The sequence below is a fragment of the Epinephelus moara genome, chromosome 4 (genome assembly GCF_006386435.1).
Source record: "Epinephelus moara isolate mb chromosome 4, YSFRI_EMoa_1.0, whole genome shotgun sequence".
Classification (NCBI taxonomy): domain Eukaryota; kingdom Metazoa; phylum Chordata; class Actinopteri; order Perciformes; family Serranidae; genus Epinephelus; species Epinephelus moara.
The window spans coordinates 14,246,355-14,265,091 of record NC_065509.1 but is presented as its reverse complement, the minus strand read 5'-3'; the positions used below and the strand labels follow the sequence as shown (position 1 = coordinate 14,265,091).

The window sequence follows — 18,737 nt, the reverse complement described above, 5'->3', positions numbered from 1 at the left end:
AGCCACATCTTCCAGACTCCACACCCTCAGCGGGCTGTCTGTTAAAAATGTCTAATCCCTATCCAAATGACATCATCAAGGGTACTTTCTCAGACAGAGCTCACCCAGACCCACAGACATCTGTTTTTACAGGCTAAGTGGTACTCCTTGTGACTTGTGATCTTGATGTTGTGTAAAATCAGTGAAGGTCCCATTTAATTCAATAACCAGACACTCTGTTTATTATAATGAGACTAGGATCAAGTGCATTCGAAGCGTTTTGTGGATACATTTTAATAATAATTAACTGTGTATGCTAATGTGCGAACACTTGCACACAGACCTGGATTTAATCACCTCAAACATAGGTGGGGAAATATCCTTACCAGCAGTGTGGGTGGGCCAACAAGAGATCGTACCATGTTTTTTATCTCACTGGTTGTGAGTGTCCAAACCTCATTACCATCACTGAGGTGCCCTTGAGCAAACCAGTTAACCACGGGGCTGCTCAGAGTCCCACAGTTCAGACTGTGGTTGCGAGAGGCAACCTCCAGATGTGAAGGTGCGTAACTGTGTAAATACAGAGCATAATCTGAAAAAAAGCACAGGACTCAGGAAACCTACAGTTCTCTAAACAGATAAAGGTACAAGAAAAAAAAACACATGGTTGAAAGGAGAAACATGCACAGCTCCAAACCTCAATTAGAGTGGGTGTTTTTTTCTGCAGTCCTCCAAACTAAACAAACACTAATTTGTGGAACAGGAAAAGATATTCAGAAGCAGTGAGGTTTGCCCTGTACTTATGGTGAATCTCATTTCCAAGTAATATGGTAATCGTGTGAAGCCCTAGGCTCAGAAAGACGTCATAACATACACATAGTCTACAAAAGAAACAATTGTTTAAAAGAAAAAAGTAACAATTTCCTGAGCGTCACTCACATTAAAAAAACAAAAAAAAAAAAACACAACCAATATCATTTTGGCCCAGTATAATTTTAAAGGTCACGAATGAGCTGTACGAGGATATTAATCCCTTGAATTAATCATTTGTGCCCTCAAAGTAAAAAGGATATGTCCTTGTAGCAGTAGGACATGAAGTTAGAGAGGACAGAGGCTGTATTTAGCTTGAAATAATGCATTTTACAATATATTTTAATGGCAACCCAGCTTCATGGCAGGAAAAAGGTATCGAAATGTCAGTGGAAACTGCTTAAACCACTCCTGCAGCTGCCATTCCATATGCTCAATATGTTCCAAACTGTCACATTTGCACCAAAATACGGCTAAATGAACACATTGCAGTTGCTGCTAGCTTGGTTAGCTTTTTACACTCAGGGCCAACATAAACAAACTCTGTTGTGGGTTGATATCTTTTGGCAAAAATATGACTGTGTGGAACATACTGAGCATATGGATGGATACCAGAGAAGTGGGTTGTGCTTCAGGACTATTCTGAAAAGTTTGTGTGGATTTTTGGACACATTTTTCCGCTACGAAACTGCTGTTGTTATCCAATGTAACTGCTGTGGATCTGTGCAGACTGCAGCTGACGTTTCCCAAGAAGGAGCAAGCAGCACACACTTCAGAGCCACCTTTCAAACCTACAGGAGGTGAGCGTTTGGTATTCAAAACATAGTTTTTCGGTGCAGTTTTTCTAAAAGGCTCAGCGTTATGAGTGACAGGACAAAATGGCTCCAGCTCCCATCTGATGCACGTGTTTGCCAGTGGCATGCACATCATTATTTTGGCCTCCATGTTTACACGGTGATACTTAAGGTGAGCGGTGTATCACACACACACGAGTGCATCCTGGCCTGCAGCACTTGTCCTGGTGCCTGCGCCTCTCATTGTTGGCAGATTATGAAGAGAGCACAACATGATCATGAATGAATTTATACAGGAGAATGAGTTCAGTTCAGTCCCCACACTCCCAAACCAGCCACCACCTAGTCAACCATCCAACACACGCGCAGACACAAAAACCCTCTCCAAACTACACTCTGTCGGCACATTCAGCTGAGAGCTTCGGGATGGATCAAAAGACCTGAGAATACGTTTAAAAGAATAACACCAAAAGAGTGCACTATATCAGTATTTTTAAAGCCATAAATAATTTCCAGGGCACTTTCTGCACATACGTGCTGATAAAAGCAATGGCTCCTGAAAGCCAGGCTTTCAGAGGGTTGCTTTACGAGACATCACAGCTGAGATATGACAACCGTCCTCAAACAGGCTTTTTTTCTTGCTCCGTGCTTGTGTGTGTGCATGTGTGTGTGTGTGTGTGAAACGCAGAGTGAGCAGATTACATAAGCCTGCCCTACCTCTGTGGGCTCCCTCTCCAATCTCCCTGACATTTAGACAACAAAGGTCACATCTGAAAGTCTAAATCTGCACAGACACCAATGCTAATATACTCATACATATACAAAAGAGAGGGAGAGTTTGTAAAAACGGCAGAATATCTCCCTCCAGCAGAGAATCACTTGTTAAATAAGACTGAACTTAAACTTACTGTACGTGATTTACATGCACAACAGGTACAGATGTAGTTAATCAATATGACTTGCATCATTTTCAGGGCTGTTTTTCTTGTCAGGCATTTGTACCATTCATTTGTAGCATCAAGATTTAGGCTTCAAATAGGTGGTATTTATAGCAGGATCACTGTATTACTGTGTACTGCACTGTGTATTATATAATTGTGTCCCCTCACTGTATGTGCAGCAATGTTTTAAATCACTTCAGCAAAAAATATGGAAAGCTTCCACCAAACCCTTCAGTTTTCCCAATGAAAATTAATGATGACAATGAATTAATGAGTGAAGATAAAATCTAGAGCATAATGTTCCTTCCTGTCTGGATTGTGAAGGCTTTATTCTACTCATCCATCTACTCATTTATCAATTTTCCTATCATTTATCAAGCTTAGGGTCCAGAGTAAAACAGAGCATGCAGATCACTCTATTGTGTCATGGGTCTGTCTCAGCTGTCTCAGATTGATTAAGGTACATATACACATATATACACACACATATATATATATAGTGTTTCCTTGCTGAGCTGTGAAAGAACAATAGTAACACAATGCAAGAATTTGGTACTAACAAGATTGTGGCGATATCCACTGGATTTGTCAAACTTGGACTGCTTAAGTCTCATATTAACTTTAGGTAAACTTCACAATACCTCTTTGTCCTGAATCTCTTACTTTGAAATCGATTGCAGTTAGCAGGGACAGGACGAACAATTAAAGTGACAATTAGAGTACATCATGGGCATATGAGTACAGTATTAAAAGAGTGGGAAAATATGTGGAAAGAAGTAAACCCTTCCTTTAATCATCTTGCAGAGAAACCTAATGTCCAGTGGTTGGTATTGTATGTTTTTGCAAACAACTGTTATGTTACGTTTGTACTCTGTTGTGTAGTGGATATGTTAAACTTTACATTTCTTAATGTTTCAACAACATTGTGGCCAAGATGTGGTTAATTATAGGCACAAAAACCACTTGGTTATGGTTAGGAAGAGATAATGCTTTGGCTGAAAATACCCGGTTTTGGCGCCACAATCGCTACTGGCAATGTTGCCAATGTCTTGCTAAAGAACACCCAATTTTGGTGGCACAATCGCCGCTAGAAATGTCACAATCTCTCGCCAAATAACAACTGGTTTTGTTGTTTAACAGTGGTCTGCAGCTCATATGTAATCAGAACTACATCACTTTATAGATGTTGATATGATGCCTATGAAACGTACAAATGTAAACGCATTTGTGGTTTGCAGAACATACAATGCCATTTTCTTTGGTGACTGTGCTGTTTTGTATTGCAGCTCTTTGCATTTGAAATCACAACCTTTCTGTCACTTTTCGATGCTTACAACTAGGTTAGGGTCAGAAAAAGTGAACTTTGCTTTGTGGCAGCATACTCTATTTATCACCAGGGTCTAATATCATGTCTATCACCACAGCCACTGCACCAAACTGACAGTTAATCTCAAGATCTTGCCCTTCACTCTCACTTGTGAAAATGACCCTGAACCCTTTCCACGGATGCAGCTGCTCGCCACCCGCTTGATTGGGAGATCTTTTCCCCTTGAGGGGAACTACTCCAGTGCACATTGGATACCACAGTTGAATTAAGCCAAAGGGAGATGATCATCTGCAAATAACAGAGGCCAATCTAATGTCATCAAACTGGAATCTGTCCAGACCTCGAGTGTGCCTCAATATCCTGTCAATGAATATTACAAACAGATGTGAATACAAAGCACATCCTCAACACCTTCCTCGAATAAGGTTGATGCAATGCTGCCAAAAATGCATGGCGTGATTATACTATTGCTGCAGAGCACTACTTCAAAAATGTATGCCTCGGGGCAATATCTACTCACAATAGTTATTAGTATCCTGGTAGGATAGGCAGCGGTCGTTTGCTACAATATTGGCATCATCCATCACTGCCACACTGACATCCATATGAGGAACAATGTTTGTACCTCTCACCTTTAGTTGAAAGACAGTGAAATATTCCAGATCTTCTCTATCTTTAAAGCACAGGATTAAGTCCAGCATCAGTAAGAACTGCACGAGTCAAACTCTCTAAGTTTAATTCATGACATTCATCTCGTCTCTTTCTGCAGATTTTCTTTGAAATTCTGCATATGCAATGAATACTGCTGGACACCCACTCATTATACAACCAGTGTAGAAATATAATGAATTGGCTGAATTCAACAATTCTCCTTCATGTTCATTTACTGGTCTGAGATCAGCTCTTTCGTTCTAACTGTGGATCTACTCTGAGGTCAGTCCTAACTCTACTGGCCTTTAGCCAGAGAGCTACGTCTTTAGAAAGTCTTTCCCTGAGTAAGACTACAAATTTCAGTGCTAGCAAATGAATCTGTTTGTGGTCAGTAGGTATTTGGCTAATGGGAGGCAAAGCCCACCACACCCATTTCCCCTCCAGTCTGCTCCAATTCTTTTGTTCCCCTCCCGTCCCCACGACAACCACACTGACTTCCTGCTTCCTCCCAGGCCTTCCAGCCACGAAGCGCCCTAAAAATAAATCGCTGGACTTTTCCTGAACGCAGTTTTGTCACCATTGTTCAGACATCAGCTGTTTATTCGTTCAGCTCAATTTGGCTATTGGTGTAAAGGAAAGTCAGTGGGTCAGGGCATAGCGGATTTTAAGAAATATTATGAGATGGATTAGATATAAGAAAGGTAGGTCATGCCAAGTGGGGTGGGGGAATTAGGGTTAAAGACATCACAACTGGTATCACAACATTCCTAGACCTAGGAGAAATATTCTGACTCATTCATGACATAGCCATGGGACCAGTAAAATGAATTATTATTTAATGTTAAACCAGTGCAATATCTATGTGTTCTGGAAAGTGCAGAACAAGATGAATCTGTTCTTTATGTCAGCCCCTGGTGAGTCTGCATAACATTGTGAATTTTTAGCAAGGAAAGAGAAGAAGTCTTTGTATAAACACTGCCAGAATTTAGGGTATATAAAGTCTCTTGTGGAATAAAAACAGGCTTTTGAAGACAAGCTTGCAGAGGAGAAACATAAAATATGGAGCTAACTCAAAACACTTCTCACCTGTTTTCCATAGTTCTGTGACAGAAACTTGGTCATTACTATGCCACTTTGATAACGGTATTTTATTAGCTAAGGGAAAGTGGATTAACTGTGGCATTAATGGCTCAAAGCATTTATCACAGAGAGCTATAATTCAACACACTGCCCCTGTACCGCTATTAATATCCAAATTTTATTGGAACCACTGGGCGTACCTGTCAGTGTTGGTTGATGGAGCACAATTGATTCACCAATTCCGACCAAGTGTTATGGCAAACGTTAAAGGAATGGTGCAACATTTTTTGGAAAGACTGTAACTAGCTGCTATCTAGCCAGGTTGAGGTTTTCAAATGTAAACATCAGTAAACATCAAGGAAAGATGGATAAGTAAGGGCACTAGCCATTGTATACTTTGGAAATTAACTGAACAACCTCTGTGCTGCATCAGTTACTAGGATATCAGAGATATCAGGAGCTGTGAAATCCTTTGATTCACTGAAAACCTAGCTAAATCCTGGATGGCGCCATTCAACCAGGTGACTCTTTCTATTTGCCCACCTCACAGAGCACAGGATTCTGGTGAGAGAAGGAGAGGAGCTAAGTGCTTTACAGTGAATAAGGACTGGTGTGACGGTGGAAATGAGAGGTGTTGTCCCTGTCCTGCTTAGGGTTTTCACCGCATACGTTCAGAGGCAGCAGCAGTGAGTTGCTGCCCATATTCAGAAGGAGTGACCATTTGACCATCTTGTTGAGGTCGGGATGTGCAGACAGTTAAATCATTCCACAGCCAGAAACTGTGGACAATTATAAAACAGCAGCCAACAATGTAAGATGATGCAAAAAAGGACTAAATTACAGTGCACAAGTTAAAGGAGCTGATGGAATCACATTTCACTGGAGTTTCACCTTCCATGTGACAAATAAATGACTGATTGATTGATATTACTTTGTCATTTAACTAAGTTAGCATTTGCACTTTATTTAGCAAACATTAGCCAGCAGACGTTCTACATTAATTGGAATATAGAACTGTTAACGTTAGTAGGAAATAATCCTCGTCAAGGTGTAAACGACACAAACAGGGAGCTGCAGTGTAGGTGAGTGATGGCAAATGTTAGAGCCTCACTAGCTTAATCGTTGTTATGCATACGGTCAAGCCCTGGTCTGGCAGATATTTACCTAGCTCTTGAGTCCAGCCAGAATAATAATCACAGCCATTAATAAATTGATCTGGTTATAATTGCAGTCTGGTCAGTAATAGTAATAAGAGGCCTGATCTGCCCCTTTTGGTCATGTATCATGATGTGGCTTGGAGCAAACAGGGGCTTGAGTTGAGCTATATACAGCTGATGGACAGACCCATGATCTCTTTCGAGACCAATAACCAGGAAAATGAATGGGCACATTTAAATAAAGAACGTCAGTCAACATCACACAATTGTGCGTTTGTGTTTTTTTTTATCTGGTGGAAGGACTTTTCAGTCACAGATGAAACAACAAAGATATGATGGATCATTGTGTGAATTGCCATGCCCCACCCCACTGACTCTAATAGAACTAGCACCAAAGACTGGCTCCAATGCAAAATTCAAATGCTGTCACTCACATCATGTCTTTTCCTTCCTTTATATTTTCCCTGATTCCATGTGAATGCAGCATTAGCCTTGAGGACGCTGAAACTTTGATTCTACGCTCACACTGAAGCTGAGAATCGAGGCCAAGTCACTGCACTTGGCCAAGAAATAAAAGATATAAATGAAATAAGAGATTTCAATTATTAATCCATGAGTTTTAGAGGTGCTGGTAAGTGATTTTGTTCCTCTTGGACAGAGCCAGGCTAGCTGTTTGTTCCTGTTTCCAGTGTTTATGCTAAGCTAAGCTAACTGGCTACTGACTGAAGCTTCATATCTATACTACAGACATGAGAGCTGTATAAATATTATAATTTTTTTCTGGGCAAGAAAGTGTATATTCAATATATCTTTAAAAAAAGAGGTATATAATCGGATTATGTGCATTATAATTCCACTTCTACTGCAGTGAATTTTATCTACATTACTTCACTAATTAGATTTAGGCAACATGTAAATGTATTTGGCCCTCTTCTTCTCTGACCAGTGGGCTCAACCTCATTTGAACACATTGCGTCCCTCACATATCCATTAAGACTGACAACCTGAAATCCCTAAAGCTCCCCACTCTTCAGTGAAGGTGTAGTCAGTCTGAGATTTCTCTAAAATTTCCCATAGAGGGGAAACAGTGCCTGTGCTAAAAGACACTGTAACAAGCTCCCCAAAGACAGCATTGTAGCTTTTTACCAACTGCAACAAAAAGGAAGCATTAAGGAACACTGCTGAAAATACAGACTGTTATTTATTTATCTTTCTGTTCAGCATCAGTGCCAGTGTGTACTTAATTAAAGCCCTACGATTGGTCATTTCAGAGCCCAGCTGTGGTGTGAGGGATAAAATCAAATGACCTATGCTTGGATTTGGTTGGTTGCCTCAGCCAGCACTGCTTTACTGTGCTGGTTGTACTAAGCGTGCTCGCTAGTGTCATCATTCATCAGAGCGCTGTCAGCCACCTGCGGCCCCAAACTCTGGGAGGTAAGAGCAGTAGTGTCTTCCCATCCTTCCTGAGTTTTCTAGCTGCTGCATTTGCATGTCGTGTTTATTGGATATTTGCACTGTGTCTCTTTGCGAGCAGGGTATATTTAGATTTTTATTGTAATAATTTTGCTAACGCTAGTCAAATCATCTGAGAGGTTGGTAATAAACAGCCTACTCACCTATTCTAATAAACCATCATTCCCACTGTAACTCACTATAAAAGGGGCTTGGTTAAGAATATCTACAGCTCCACCTGTCCTCCGAGCTAAAACGATTTTACATTCTCACTGCCTCCACGCCACAAGAGTTCAAAAGCAGAACATCGGATTGAAATGCAAAACTCTGCAGTGAAACGATATTTGGGTGCAGGGTTGTTTGGCATTCTGTGTTTCTCAGCACCTTACTGCTTGTTGATAGGTCAATTCCTGCCATCAAAGACTTTATAGACTCTACCTGACATATTGCTGTCCTGTAGAACATTCGCTAACAAACTTCCAAAATCTAAAATATATGACTGCACACAGGCATGGATGCACATAGAAACTTGCTTGCTCTCATACTCACACACACATCCCAAGCCGCAAGAAGCAGGTGTTTTCACATGCCTGGAGGGAGGAATGAGATGGAGTGAATAGTGGGGAGGTGAGGTGAGGTAGCAAAGAAATGACAGTGGGGGAGAGAAAACTTGATCTGAGGAGAGGGGAAAAGAGAGATGGAAGTGATGAGGGGAGGGGATGACGAGCTCTGAGGTCAGGAAGAAAGGGAGCGGATGGAGAGGGGGAATGAGGGAGAAGTACAAGGAGCAAGGGGGTTGCATAATACAAGTATGTGATGAAGGGTTTTCTCTGACGCTGCATGTGGTGTAGCAGGGAGCCAGGGAGGTCAGAGGCAGAAAGTTAAGCTAAATAATGTACACAAGAAGTGGCAGCTGCCAGAAAAATCCAGCCCATCTTTCACAGAGCCCTGCAGGATACATTCTAACTAGCAGAACACCGTACAGGTAGTTAGCTTTTGTCTCATTATTTTAGGACCGGGACAAAGTGACCAGGGTCAGAACTACATATTCTATTCAGGGCACAAATACTCAATTACCGTATATTTAAGTCACAGCAGTTGCCTAGTTTTAAATGTACAAAAATAACATGTTTCATAACATATTCTGTCTAAAATTCATTGTCCATTTAAAGGATGATTGTCTGAGCTCATACAAAAGTCCAGAGTTATCACAGTAAATATTACATATTAGTGTGATGCCTATTTAAGTAAATATAAAATATACTCAAATATGGAGGAGTACTTAAACAATCTTCAGCCATAGACCAGCAATATTACTGGATATTAGAAAAAAGTTATTTCTGCCATTGTAGAAGCAACAGGTGACCAGTTGGTTGACAGTGAAAGTACTGAAAACGATGCATGTGTATATTATTTGTGGGAAATTTTAAGGCAGGTTGAGTTGGCGCCGTTTTAAAACAACAGACAATTTATGCAAAACACACATGATCCCCTAGACAACAGCCTGCAGATATTAGCCTGTATGTTGACAAAACAGCAAGCTGACAACCCCTAATCAGGTCTGAATAATGTATTGGCACCATGGGTGAGTGTAAATATTCCACTGCCTAGTTTTGTCTGTTTTTGCCCCCAATGTCACTGTTGATTACATCTGTAAAACGTTTTTAGCGATTATGAGAGCTGACCATGAATATAATAGCAATGTGCGTAGCAATGGCCAAATTATATTTAATAGAATATTCATTTTAAATGTAAGTAATATTAAATGTAAGTTTACTGTGAGTAGGAATAAACAAAACATTATCTTTTGTGGCTGACAATAATCTTTGGTTTTCAATTCAACATTGACAAACCTGCACACAGCATAGTATAAAATGAAAGGGGGAAGTTGACCAAGGTTCTGCTGGGGACCAAGCCTGCTTAACTGTTATTGGGGCTTAGGAAGGGCTAATTAGGTTACTGGCATAAGTCTTGAGCAAGAGAGAGACCGATGCAGTGTCAAAAATGTTAAGTATTTTGTGCGTTTTTTCCAACCTCCGCAGCTGAAGCTGAATTATTATTGTGATTGTACTAACGTCAAGTCACGTCAGTTTAATTTATACAGCCCCAAAACAAAAATTTGCCCAATTGCTTGCAAGCATATATGAAGAACATGCATCTGAGAGGACACTGAGCAACCTCCAGGTGCCCCTAAATACTGGCAGGGCCTGGGTCACATGACCTCCTCTCTACAGAGCAATGATTGGTAGAGAGGGAAGGAGAAATGACATTGTAACGAGACATTAAAATATCCAATTCTAGGCTATTATAGTCGGGTGAAGAAAATGGCTACAGTGAACACTATCAGTGGAATTAATACATAAAAATCTCCCTGTGAAAGGCACCAGTAACACATTTTAGCCTGTGGGGTGTCTGCTCCAAGATGGGCCTGTCAGATAATAAGGGATCATCACATTACCCAACACAAGGTGACATTCTTCTGTGTTGACTTAAGACCAGAAAAAGTCTCTCTCCCCAATATGCACCTGTCAAATAGCCATGAAAATAAACAGCGTATTACGCAAACAGCAGGAGCTCATGACTGTGGGTAAAATCACCTGAGCAGCCTGGGAAAACGATCACAAATGATACAACTGATGCTGGATAACAAGCACCGGAGTGCCTAAGGCCTTAAATAGTCTCATAACCAAAAAAAAAAAAAAATCACTGCATGTTGTGACACTGCTGAAGCCATCCACCAATATATCCCCACTGTCCTACTGTGGCAGTGGCATTCCATAGCTAGGAGTGATGATGGAAGGGTAGAAATACTGGCCCTGATGAGGTATAAAACAGAACCTGCTTCCAAGACAGCACAAACACAAATCCGCACATGCACAGGCACGCATGATCTGACAAAATACGCAGCATAACATGGAGATACTGTAAAACAGGATACACCAGTGAGTAAGAGAATTAACACACAGCACTGTTCCTCCAGTCCCTGGGAACATGCAGCCATCTAAAATAAAAGTGGAAATGGCTTTTGTAGGGAGCAAAGGAAACCCTCTCAACAGTTATATAAGAGAAAATGCCCTGAGCCTATCTGTCTGTCTCTGCAACACACACAAATACACACACACCCCACATAAGCATGGAGTCACACGCCTATGCATACAACAACAACAACAACAACACACACACCTGACAGGCAGAAACCCATTCTTTGGAAGAAACAGCCTAGGGAGGCTCTGACACAACCACCTGCTCAGATTCAGTCAGCGGCACTACTATTTATTAGAGCCCACTGCATCCTACAAAACAGTATTAGCTGGTGGCTGCAGTAAGTCACAGCGGATACCTGCCTGTACCTTGGCAGGGGAACGATGTTGAATGAACACTGATAAAGGATTCTAAGTCGCCTGTGGCTCAGAGTGCAGACTGCACATGCATGCAGTTATTTTGAGGAAGACCTATTCCTGTGGTTTGTCTTCGGCTCTAAAATAAAGCCCGGGGTGAAACAAATGCCACACATTCACAGTGTGTTTGACTGAGATATCACTGGCCGGTGCTATTCATTCCTCACCAAATAATGAAGTCGTCAATGCAATGACTCACACGCCCTGACAGATGAATTCTGAATACATCAGGAGAGCACGTGAAGAGTATGTGTGTGTCAGAGTGAAGAGGGTGTATCACAGGCGCTGAGGCCTCGGAGGCAGATACAAACAGAGTCTATGTGGTCAAATTAACATATGAGCACTGGTGCTCCCCACATGCGTATAAAAGTGCGTGCATAAGTAGTTGTCCTTTTTCATCACTGCCCCACTGTTTGCCCAACTAGCCACTGCCTGCTGACTCATGCGTTCATAATAAATAGATAGCATTGCATAATGTGATTATGACCAGACAGACCTAGGTTAGCCCAAACTTAATCATATAAGATTTCTCTTGAAACTCCTAATCTGCATGAAGCCCTTAATAAGACAGTCCCCTTTTCTGACAAGTTGACAGCAGAGCTTCGGGCACAGCATTAGTAACACACAGGAAACTGTCCTCTCATCTGCATAGGAATTAACAAAGACTGCCATTGCTAAGTGTTTGAGAGAGGAGAGGAGAGGAGAGGAGAGGAGAGGAGAGGAGAGGAGAGGAGAGGAGAGGAGAGGAGAAAGAGGGCAGTGACTGGGGGAGAAATCCATTTAAATGAAAGGGAGAAGAGAGGCGTCAGCATTAGCAGTTAATCCACTGCAGTGAGAATGCTTTCTCTCTGCCTGCGGCCTCTAGGCTCCAGCAGTCATCCTAACAGGAAGACTGTATACGCTGCACTGTATCACAAACAACAGATCCGATTCTGACATGAGATCCATACCATATAAACAATGCATGACTTACCAGAAATAAGACAGCAACACACAGATTTAATGTTGAAGCATCATCCATCCGTGAGACTGCACTACAGCTGCGTCACCATGTTATGTCATATTGTGCATATACAGTATATATAATTATATACAGTATACATATATATATATATATATATATATGCCACCTCTATGCTCAAGATGCAGTCATAAATCCCAGCATTTGAGCCCGCTACAAATGAATTTCCCTCGCCATTCAAACACACATACAAGGCATTTCCAGTGTTATGAGTCCACGTTCCCTACCCCAGGGGAGGGCCACGACACAAAAGTGCACATACAAAGGGAGCATCTCTCTTCCCCTCTCTGTTTCTCTCCCACCCCTTTTTCTCTCTCTCACCCACACACTTTCTCTATTTAGCTCACACTTAAAAAGGCTGCCTAAAGATAGAAGCAAGAAGATGAACAGGAGCCAGCGAGTGTCATGGCAACAACGTGCAGCGGCTCACAAACACTATTTAGACCAACAAGAAAAAAGTTATAATCAAAGCTTAAATGCAGTAGTATTACTTCATCAAAGACACAGTTTACTAAATTTCAATGCCAGAGACGTGCCAGGACCAAAAGCCCGGGGCTCAGTATTCAGCGGCTGAGCAGACAGCATCTCTCATGAAAATGGACTGCTTATTGTACTGCAAATGTTGTGGTTAATCCTTACTGACTCCTTGTAAATAGTTTGAATTTGAGTCTAGTGTAGAAAATATGAGCTCTACCCACATAGTTTAACAGCACTGTGCACACACTCATTCTTAAATGACACTGAACATATTTTTCTTATGTATTATGGAGGGAAAATACTCTTCTGGTACTAAATGCTGATGAATATGCATTTAAGATTTTGAATGAACCATGCTATAAAACATTCTGCATGTTGCTCTTCACTCCATGAAAGATGGAAAATGAGTCGATGAAAGCTTTCACGTGGGACTAAGCAGAGATTCAATTTAGTATGATCAAACAATAATGTAAATCGTGCTGAGCCCTATGCATTGCAGTTCTGTAGGTATAGATGTTGGACACAGCCCCAGAAATGTTCACTACCCCGTCAGGATGTTTCAGAAAAACTCTGCATCTCCTTCCAGTAGAATCCCCCTGAGGCCACTTGCACATCAAAGCACCGATTCTGAAATGCCTGGTTTCACTTCCTGAGTAGTACGGCTCCGACGTACTCTGAAGCTAATTTTACACAACTGACAAAGACACGTTAACACTTCCTGTAGATTTCAGCACACCAGGTATAGGAAAACTATTCAATGTCATTCCTCTTTCTGCATTTGTCTGCATGCGCTCTAGTAAGATTTAAAACATCTGAAATGCTGGGTGTCAAATCCAGGATGAGTAATGGCCTAAGAGCACTGGATGACATTAATCCACGTGGCCACCATCTTCATGGATCAATTCCTTCATTATGTGATGAAACATTAACCAGTGCTCTGTTATCTCTATATTAACAGTATTTATCAGTCATACTCCTACTCTATTATACGTCTGATTATCTCATCTACATCTGCTCTTATATGAAACAGGCGAACATACTGTGACATGTATGTGTGTGTGCACAGGTAGTCAATGTCATACATATAGTGGCCACAATACTTATTAGAAATCAGTACATAGTGTTTTTTCATCAATCACTTTAAAGGCCTTCATAGCTTGACAGAAAGAAGAGTAGTGACAATCTGTATTCATGTGCATGTGTTTATGAGGGCGTGTGTTCGACTTACAACGTTGACCTGCAGTGGCTCTGAACCAGGTCTTAACAGTCTCCTCCTGCTGCAGCTGCCAGAGCCTCCAGACCGCAGACGCACCGATGACGTCTGAGTCATGTCTAGGGGACAGATGTGTGCAGACAGACAGGCAAACAGATGATCAATTTAACAAACACACATTAATCAACAGTCTGCATATTAATGCCAAATAAAAAAATATGCAATGGTACCTGATTGAGGCAGGAGCAGTGCCAAGGCTGTGAGAGTGCTGGGGGGTAGCGGCAGGGAGCGGCACCGCTGGATAGTTATCTTTAGTGGGGGCTCTAACGGTGACACACCCAGGGGGCGAGACAAGGCCTAGAGGGTACTGAGTAGTTAGGGCATCTCCTATATTCCATACAGTTACTTTGATGCACACATCCCCCTGACCTTCACGTTAAAACAATTTTTCCTTACTGCTTTGTCCCCCTTTTTTGCAGTGAATTAAAGTATTTCACATCCAGCAAGCAGTCTATTCTGGTGCATTGGTTGGTGTGCATGCCCTGCAGCAAACCATGAGAGACTATACATCATGCCAACTGGGCAGTCTCTCAGGTTAAGATGAACTGACTCTGAGTTAGGGCAATGAGAGGTAGAGCTTATGGGAGCGATGAGGCAGAAAATTGGCGACAGAGAAAGACCGAGAGTGAGGGAGAGAGAAAGAGAAGCCACAAAGAAAGAAAGGAGAAAGAAAGAGTGAGAGAGGGAGAGAAAAAGAGGGAGAGGGGGAGGTGAGCTGAGGGAAAAGCAGAATCCAGAAATACAGGCCTCTATAAATGGGGCAGAGCATGCATGCATTGTTGCAACTAACAGTGAGTGGTGTATAAATACTGGGTTAGTACTGGACTGCCCTTCAAAGTCTGTAGTGTGTGTTTGATTCATTATGGGCTTGGGCTATATTTATCAGTGAGTTGGTAGAGACTGCTAGTGAGACTCTGACCTCCAACTTTAATTTTTTCAGCATCAATGTGATGTATTTATGTCTACTGTATATACATCATTTACTCAGTATTGATGTGTATTTACGTATGTATGGGACTGCCTATTTGTCATCCTCATCTCAATGTTTGTATATTTACTCCCAGTAAAATAATGCATGAATGCCTGTGTCTGTATTTGACATCTTACTCTGTGGTGTAGCTCCATGGATTGCATCTCCCTAGTAACACTGGTCTCTATGACAGAGCAAGGCCTGGAGCGAGCAGCCGTCCGTCTCTGCCTCGGAGATTGTTGTATGGTGGGTGCAGGCCTGCGTCTCCGCCGGCATAGCGAGCCAACCTCACTATAATGGTGGAAGAGATCTCGGTCTGGGTTGGGCCTCCACAGGTCCAGTACAGCTGAGGCCGGGCGAGGACGATGGCGCAGCGGCTTGTGAGGTACAGAGGTCTTCTCTGTGCTAGAGTGGGGCATGGCTGAGCACGGCTGTCTTACACTGCAGCCTGTCTGGTTGGCAATCTGCTCACACAGCTGTGATTGGCACAGATACTCAGCAATTTGGCCCAGATAAAGGTGCAACAATGCATTTCTTGTGTTGGGAATTGGGAGGGATGTCTCTAAAGATTCAACAAAATATACCTCATTTCATTTCAAAAGATTCTACTAGCCATGAGCTCATATTCCTAATTGCAGTGGATCAGTAGCTATCCACAAGTGCCAAGAAAGCCCCTGAATGGCAGTTAAACTTCAGAGTAGAAAAAAATACAATAGACAGGTGGATTTAATGTGTAAACAGAGGGTGATTAGGGAGGAGGATTTTCCTGGTGCCATCATTTTTCCTAAATTAGTGTAGGGCTGCACATTAACACCCTTCCCAAAACACAGATTCCCACAGCCCTTGCATAATAAACCCCTATGAAAGTGTGCTGAGTATTGAGATGTCACATCTGATTTTGTCATTGGGAGTTAAGGCTAACATGTCCTGACTCGTTGGTGTGACTAGAAGGGGGATGACTAATGCCTTCACTGGAGTGAGACGGGAAGGGTGCCGTCATGAAGCGCAGACGTCACAGAGCTCTTGGGCTACTGCAGTCGCACATGGCCAGCTTTATGGGAAATAGGGTTTCCTTGCAAGCCACACAAGGCTGGCTAAGCTTGAAAGGAAAAACTATTATGATGTTGTCCACCGTTGTAATTACTGACTGTTTCCTCCTCTCTCCAACAGATGGGGCAAAAGGACAACTGTAGAGTAGGTGCCCGATACATGTCCTCACAGGCTGGTGTCTTGAATGTTTTTGTTTCTCCCTGACAGTTAATGAACCACACCTAGGACTTATATTAAGAAGAAATGAGTAACAGCTCTGGTGCTATTTACAGTCTGGTTTGTTGTTGATGATTTTAAGAAGCAAAAGAATGGCCATGGTTAACAGTTACATAAATGATATTTTGAGCATTTATGCAGTAATTATATGTTGCATGCTTTTGGCGATGTTAATGATGTGGAAAAAAGCCTGCAATGGAATGTGGTTATGGCATAAATGTGAGACACATTACACATAAAAATGCTGTTCTCTTAAAACAACTCAGTGGTTTAGCAACACAAATTATCGACTTCATCAACAAATGGATTTATTAAAATTCAGAGGCTGGTAATTAGCACAGCTCATTTTGTATCTGAAGTCACATACCTTGAATATTTCCTCTGTGGAATCTGATCCTGGTACGCTATTGGTTGTGCTCTCTTTATCACCTTGTTGTGATTGGACATTCACTTCCTGTATCTGGGGGGGTTCAGGTGGAGCATCCCTGGAATTCTGCTCATTTCCTGTCTGTCTCTCTACCTTTTCCACTTGACAGAGACAGTTTAATGGATCTGTTTCAACCTCTGCTTCTGTTTTAGTCTCTGTTGTTGGACCTGACTCAGGGACATGATTTTCTACTATGGCTGTGGATCTGTGGTTTGTCTCTCTGTCTATATGTTTGTTTGTGCCCTCAGAACTCTGAAGGCCATTGACAGCTCGAGATCCTGAACATGGCCTAAAGGCTTGCAGGACCACCTTAGGGGATCGTCCACCTGTCACAGGTGCTGGAGCCTCACTGTCAAGGCTACTAGATTGTGAGGATTTAGCGGTCACTGGTGATGATGGAATAGGCTTGGATGTTGGTAGTCCTTCACTGTGGAGTGTCAGGGATACACTGTGAATGTTGTCCGCTGTGGGCGGTGGGGCCCGTGGAGAGCTCATCGGTGTCCTCTCTCCCTCTGGAGGAGAGAAGGAATGGGATGTCGTCCGCCATTTTCTAGCTGTCTCTGCTACACTGTTGAAAAATTTGAACAGACCACCAAAGTGCCCCTTGGTGTCAGACTGTTTTGGGGGCGGTGGTTGAAAGTCCCTGACACTCTCAAAGTCTACAGAACCATAGTCTGAGTCCATGGTTTTGTCCAAAGAGTGAAGCTCAGAGTCAAAGCTCCTCTCTGAATAGACAGGGTTGGCCTTCCCCAACAGGGAAATCCTCCTCAGGTAACTCCACACATCTTTGTGCCTCCTTCCTCTACGCTGGTGGGTGCCTGGGCTACCTTTAATGCTAGGCTCTTCACAGCCTGCAGCTGTTTTGTTACAGTTGGATGAGTTGTTCTGGCTTCTTTTAGTATAGCACACTCTTTCTGGTGGTTTACAACCATTCTGAGTCACAGCCTCTCCCAATACAGTGGGCTGGTGGCCGTCTATAGGAGCTGTGAGGTCGATGTCTTCAAATGAGCAGTCAAATTCTGCTGTGTGGCCAGCATACGAGTGCCTCTTGCCACGGTGCCTAAGTGTGCTCCTACTGGACTGCTGAGGAGTGCCAATGTCGCGGCAGAAAGATTCCTCATCCACCAAGGAGCTGCTGAACTTGGCAGTAGACAATTTTCCCGATTTCCCTCTAAACACAGAGGGGGATTTAAGCTTCTTGAAGGAGCGAACTTTGTCAGCAAACGAGAGTTTAGGGATGGAAGCCTCCCCCGGCAGGATCATGGAGTGGGGTCTGCGCTCCAGCTCTGCGACAGCTCTCTTTCGGTTCAAGATCTTCCAGATGCCCCCTGTGGCACGGGGCCTCCGGTTGACCTCCTGTCTGTCCTTGACAGCGGTCTGAGAAGAGGCAGCCTGGGTCTCCCCCTGCCCCTCTGCAGGCCCTGGCCCAGTCTCCTGAATATAAACACTGCTGGTCTCATTCTCCACATCCAGAGAAACATTAAACACTCGGTTGACAAACCCATTAGGGTTGTTGCTCACAGGGGCAGGTCTGTCTGTCTGTTCCATCCTCTCTCATTCTACAGTGTCAGCTATCAGCTCCAATGGACATCATGTCTCGGGCCTCTCTCTCTCAAACACCTGGAGGAACAAAACCACATTTTTATTCAGTAGTTTGACATTAAACTGACTGCCTCACTCTTTCATATCATGCTCATTCTGTCTTGTTCTGTCT

The 18,737-nt window shown here is 42.6% G+C and overlaps 1 protein-coding gene across 4 annotated transcripts in view; it reads right to left on the bottom strand.

Moving 5' to 3' along the window:
• The window catches only part of LOC126389415 (rho guanine nucleotide exchange factor 9), a 49,252-nt gene that overhangs the window by 29,042 nt on the left and 1,473 nt on the right, over positions 1–18,737 (bottom strand). For 3 of the 4 annotated variants that reach the window (XM_050043092.1, XM_050043093.1, XM_050043094.1), the window contains exons 2-5: positions 16,964–18,643; positions 15,468–15,806; positions 14,531–14,657; positions 14,316–14,419 (exon numbers count right to left, since the gene is read on the bottom strand). In XM_050043092.1, coding sequence (XP_049899049.1) covers positions 14,316–14,419; positions 14,531–14,657; positions 15,468–15,806; positions 16,964–18,571 — 2,178 coding nt within the window. In that variant the 5' untranslated portion in view covers positions 18,572–18,643. The remainder of the gene's footprint in view (positions 1–14,315; positions 14,420–14,530; positions 14,658–15,467; positions 15,807–16,963; positions 18,644–18,737) is intronic. The other variant, XM_050043095.1, reaches the window with a different exon arrangement.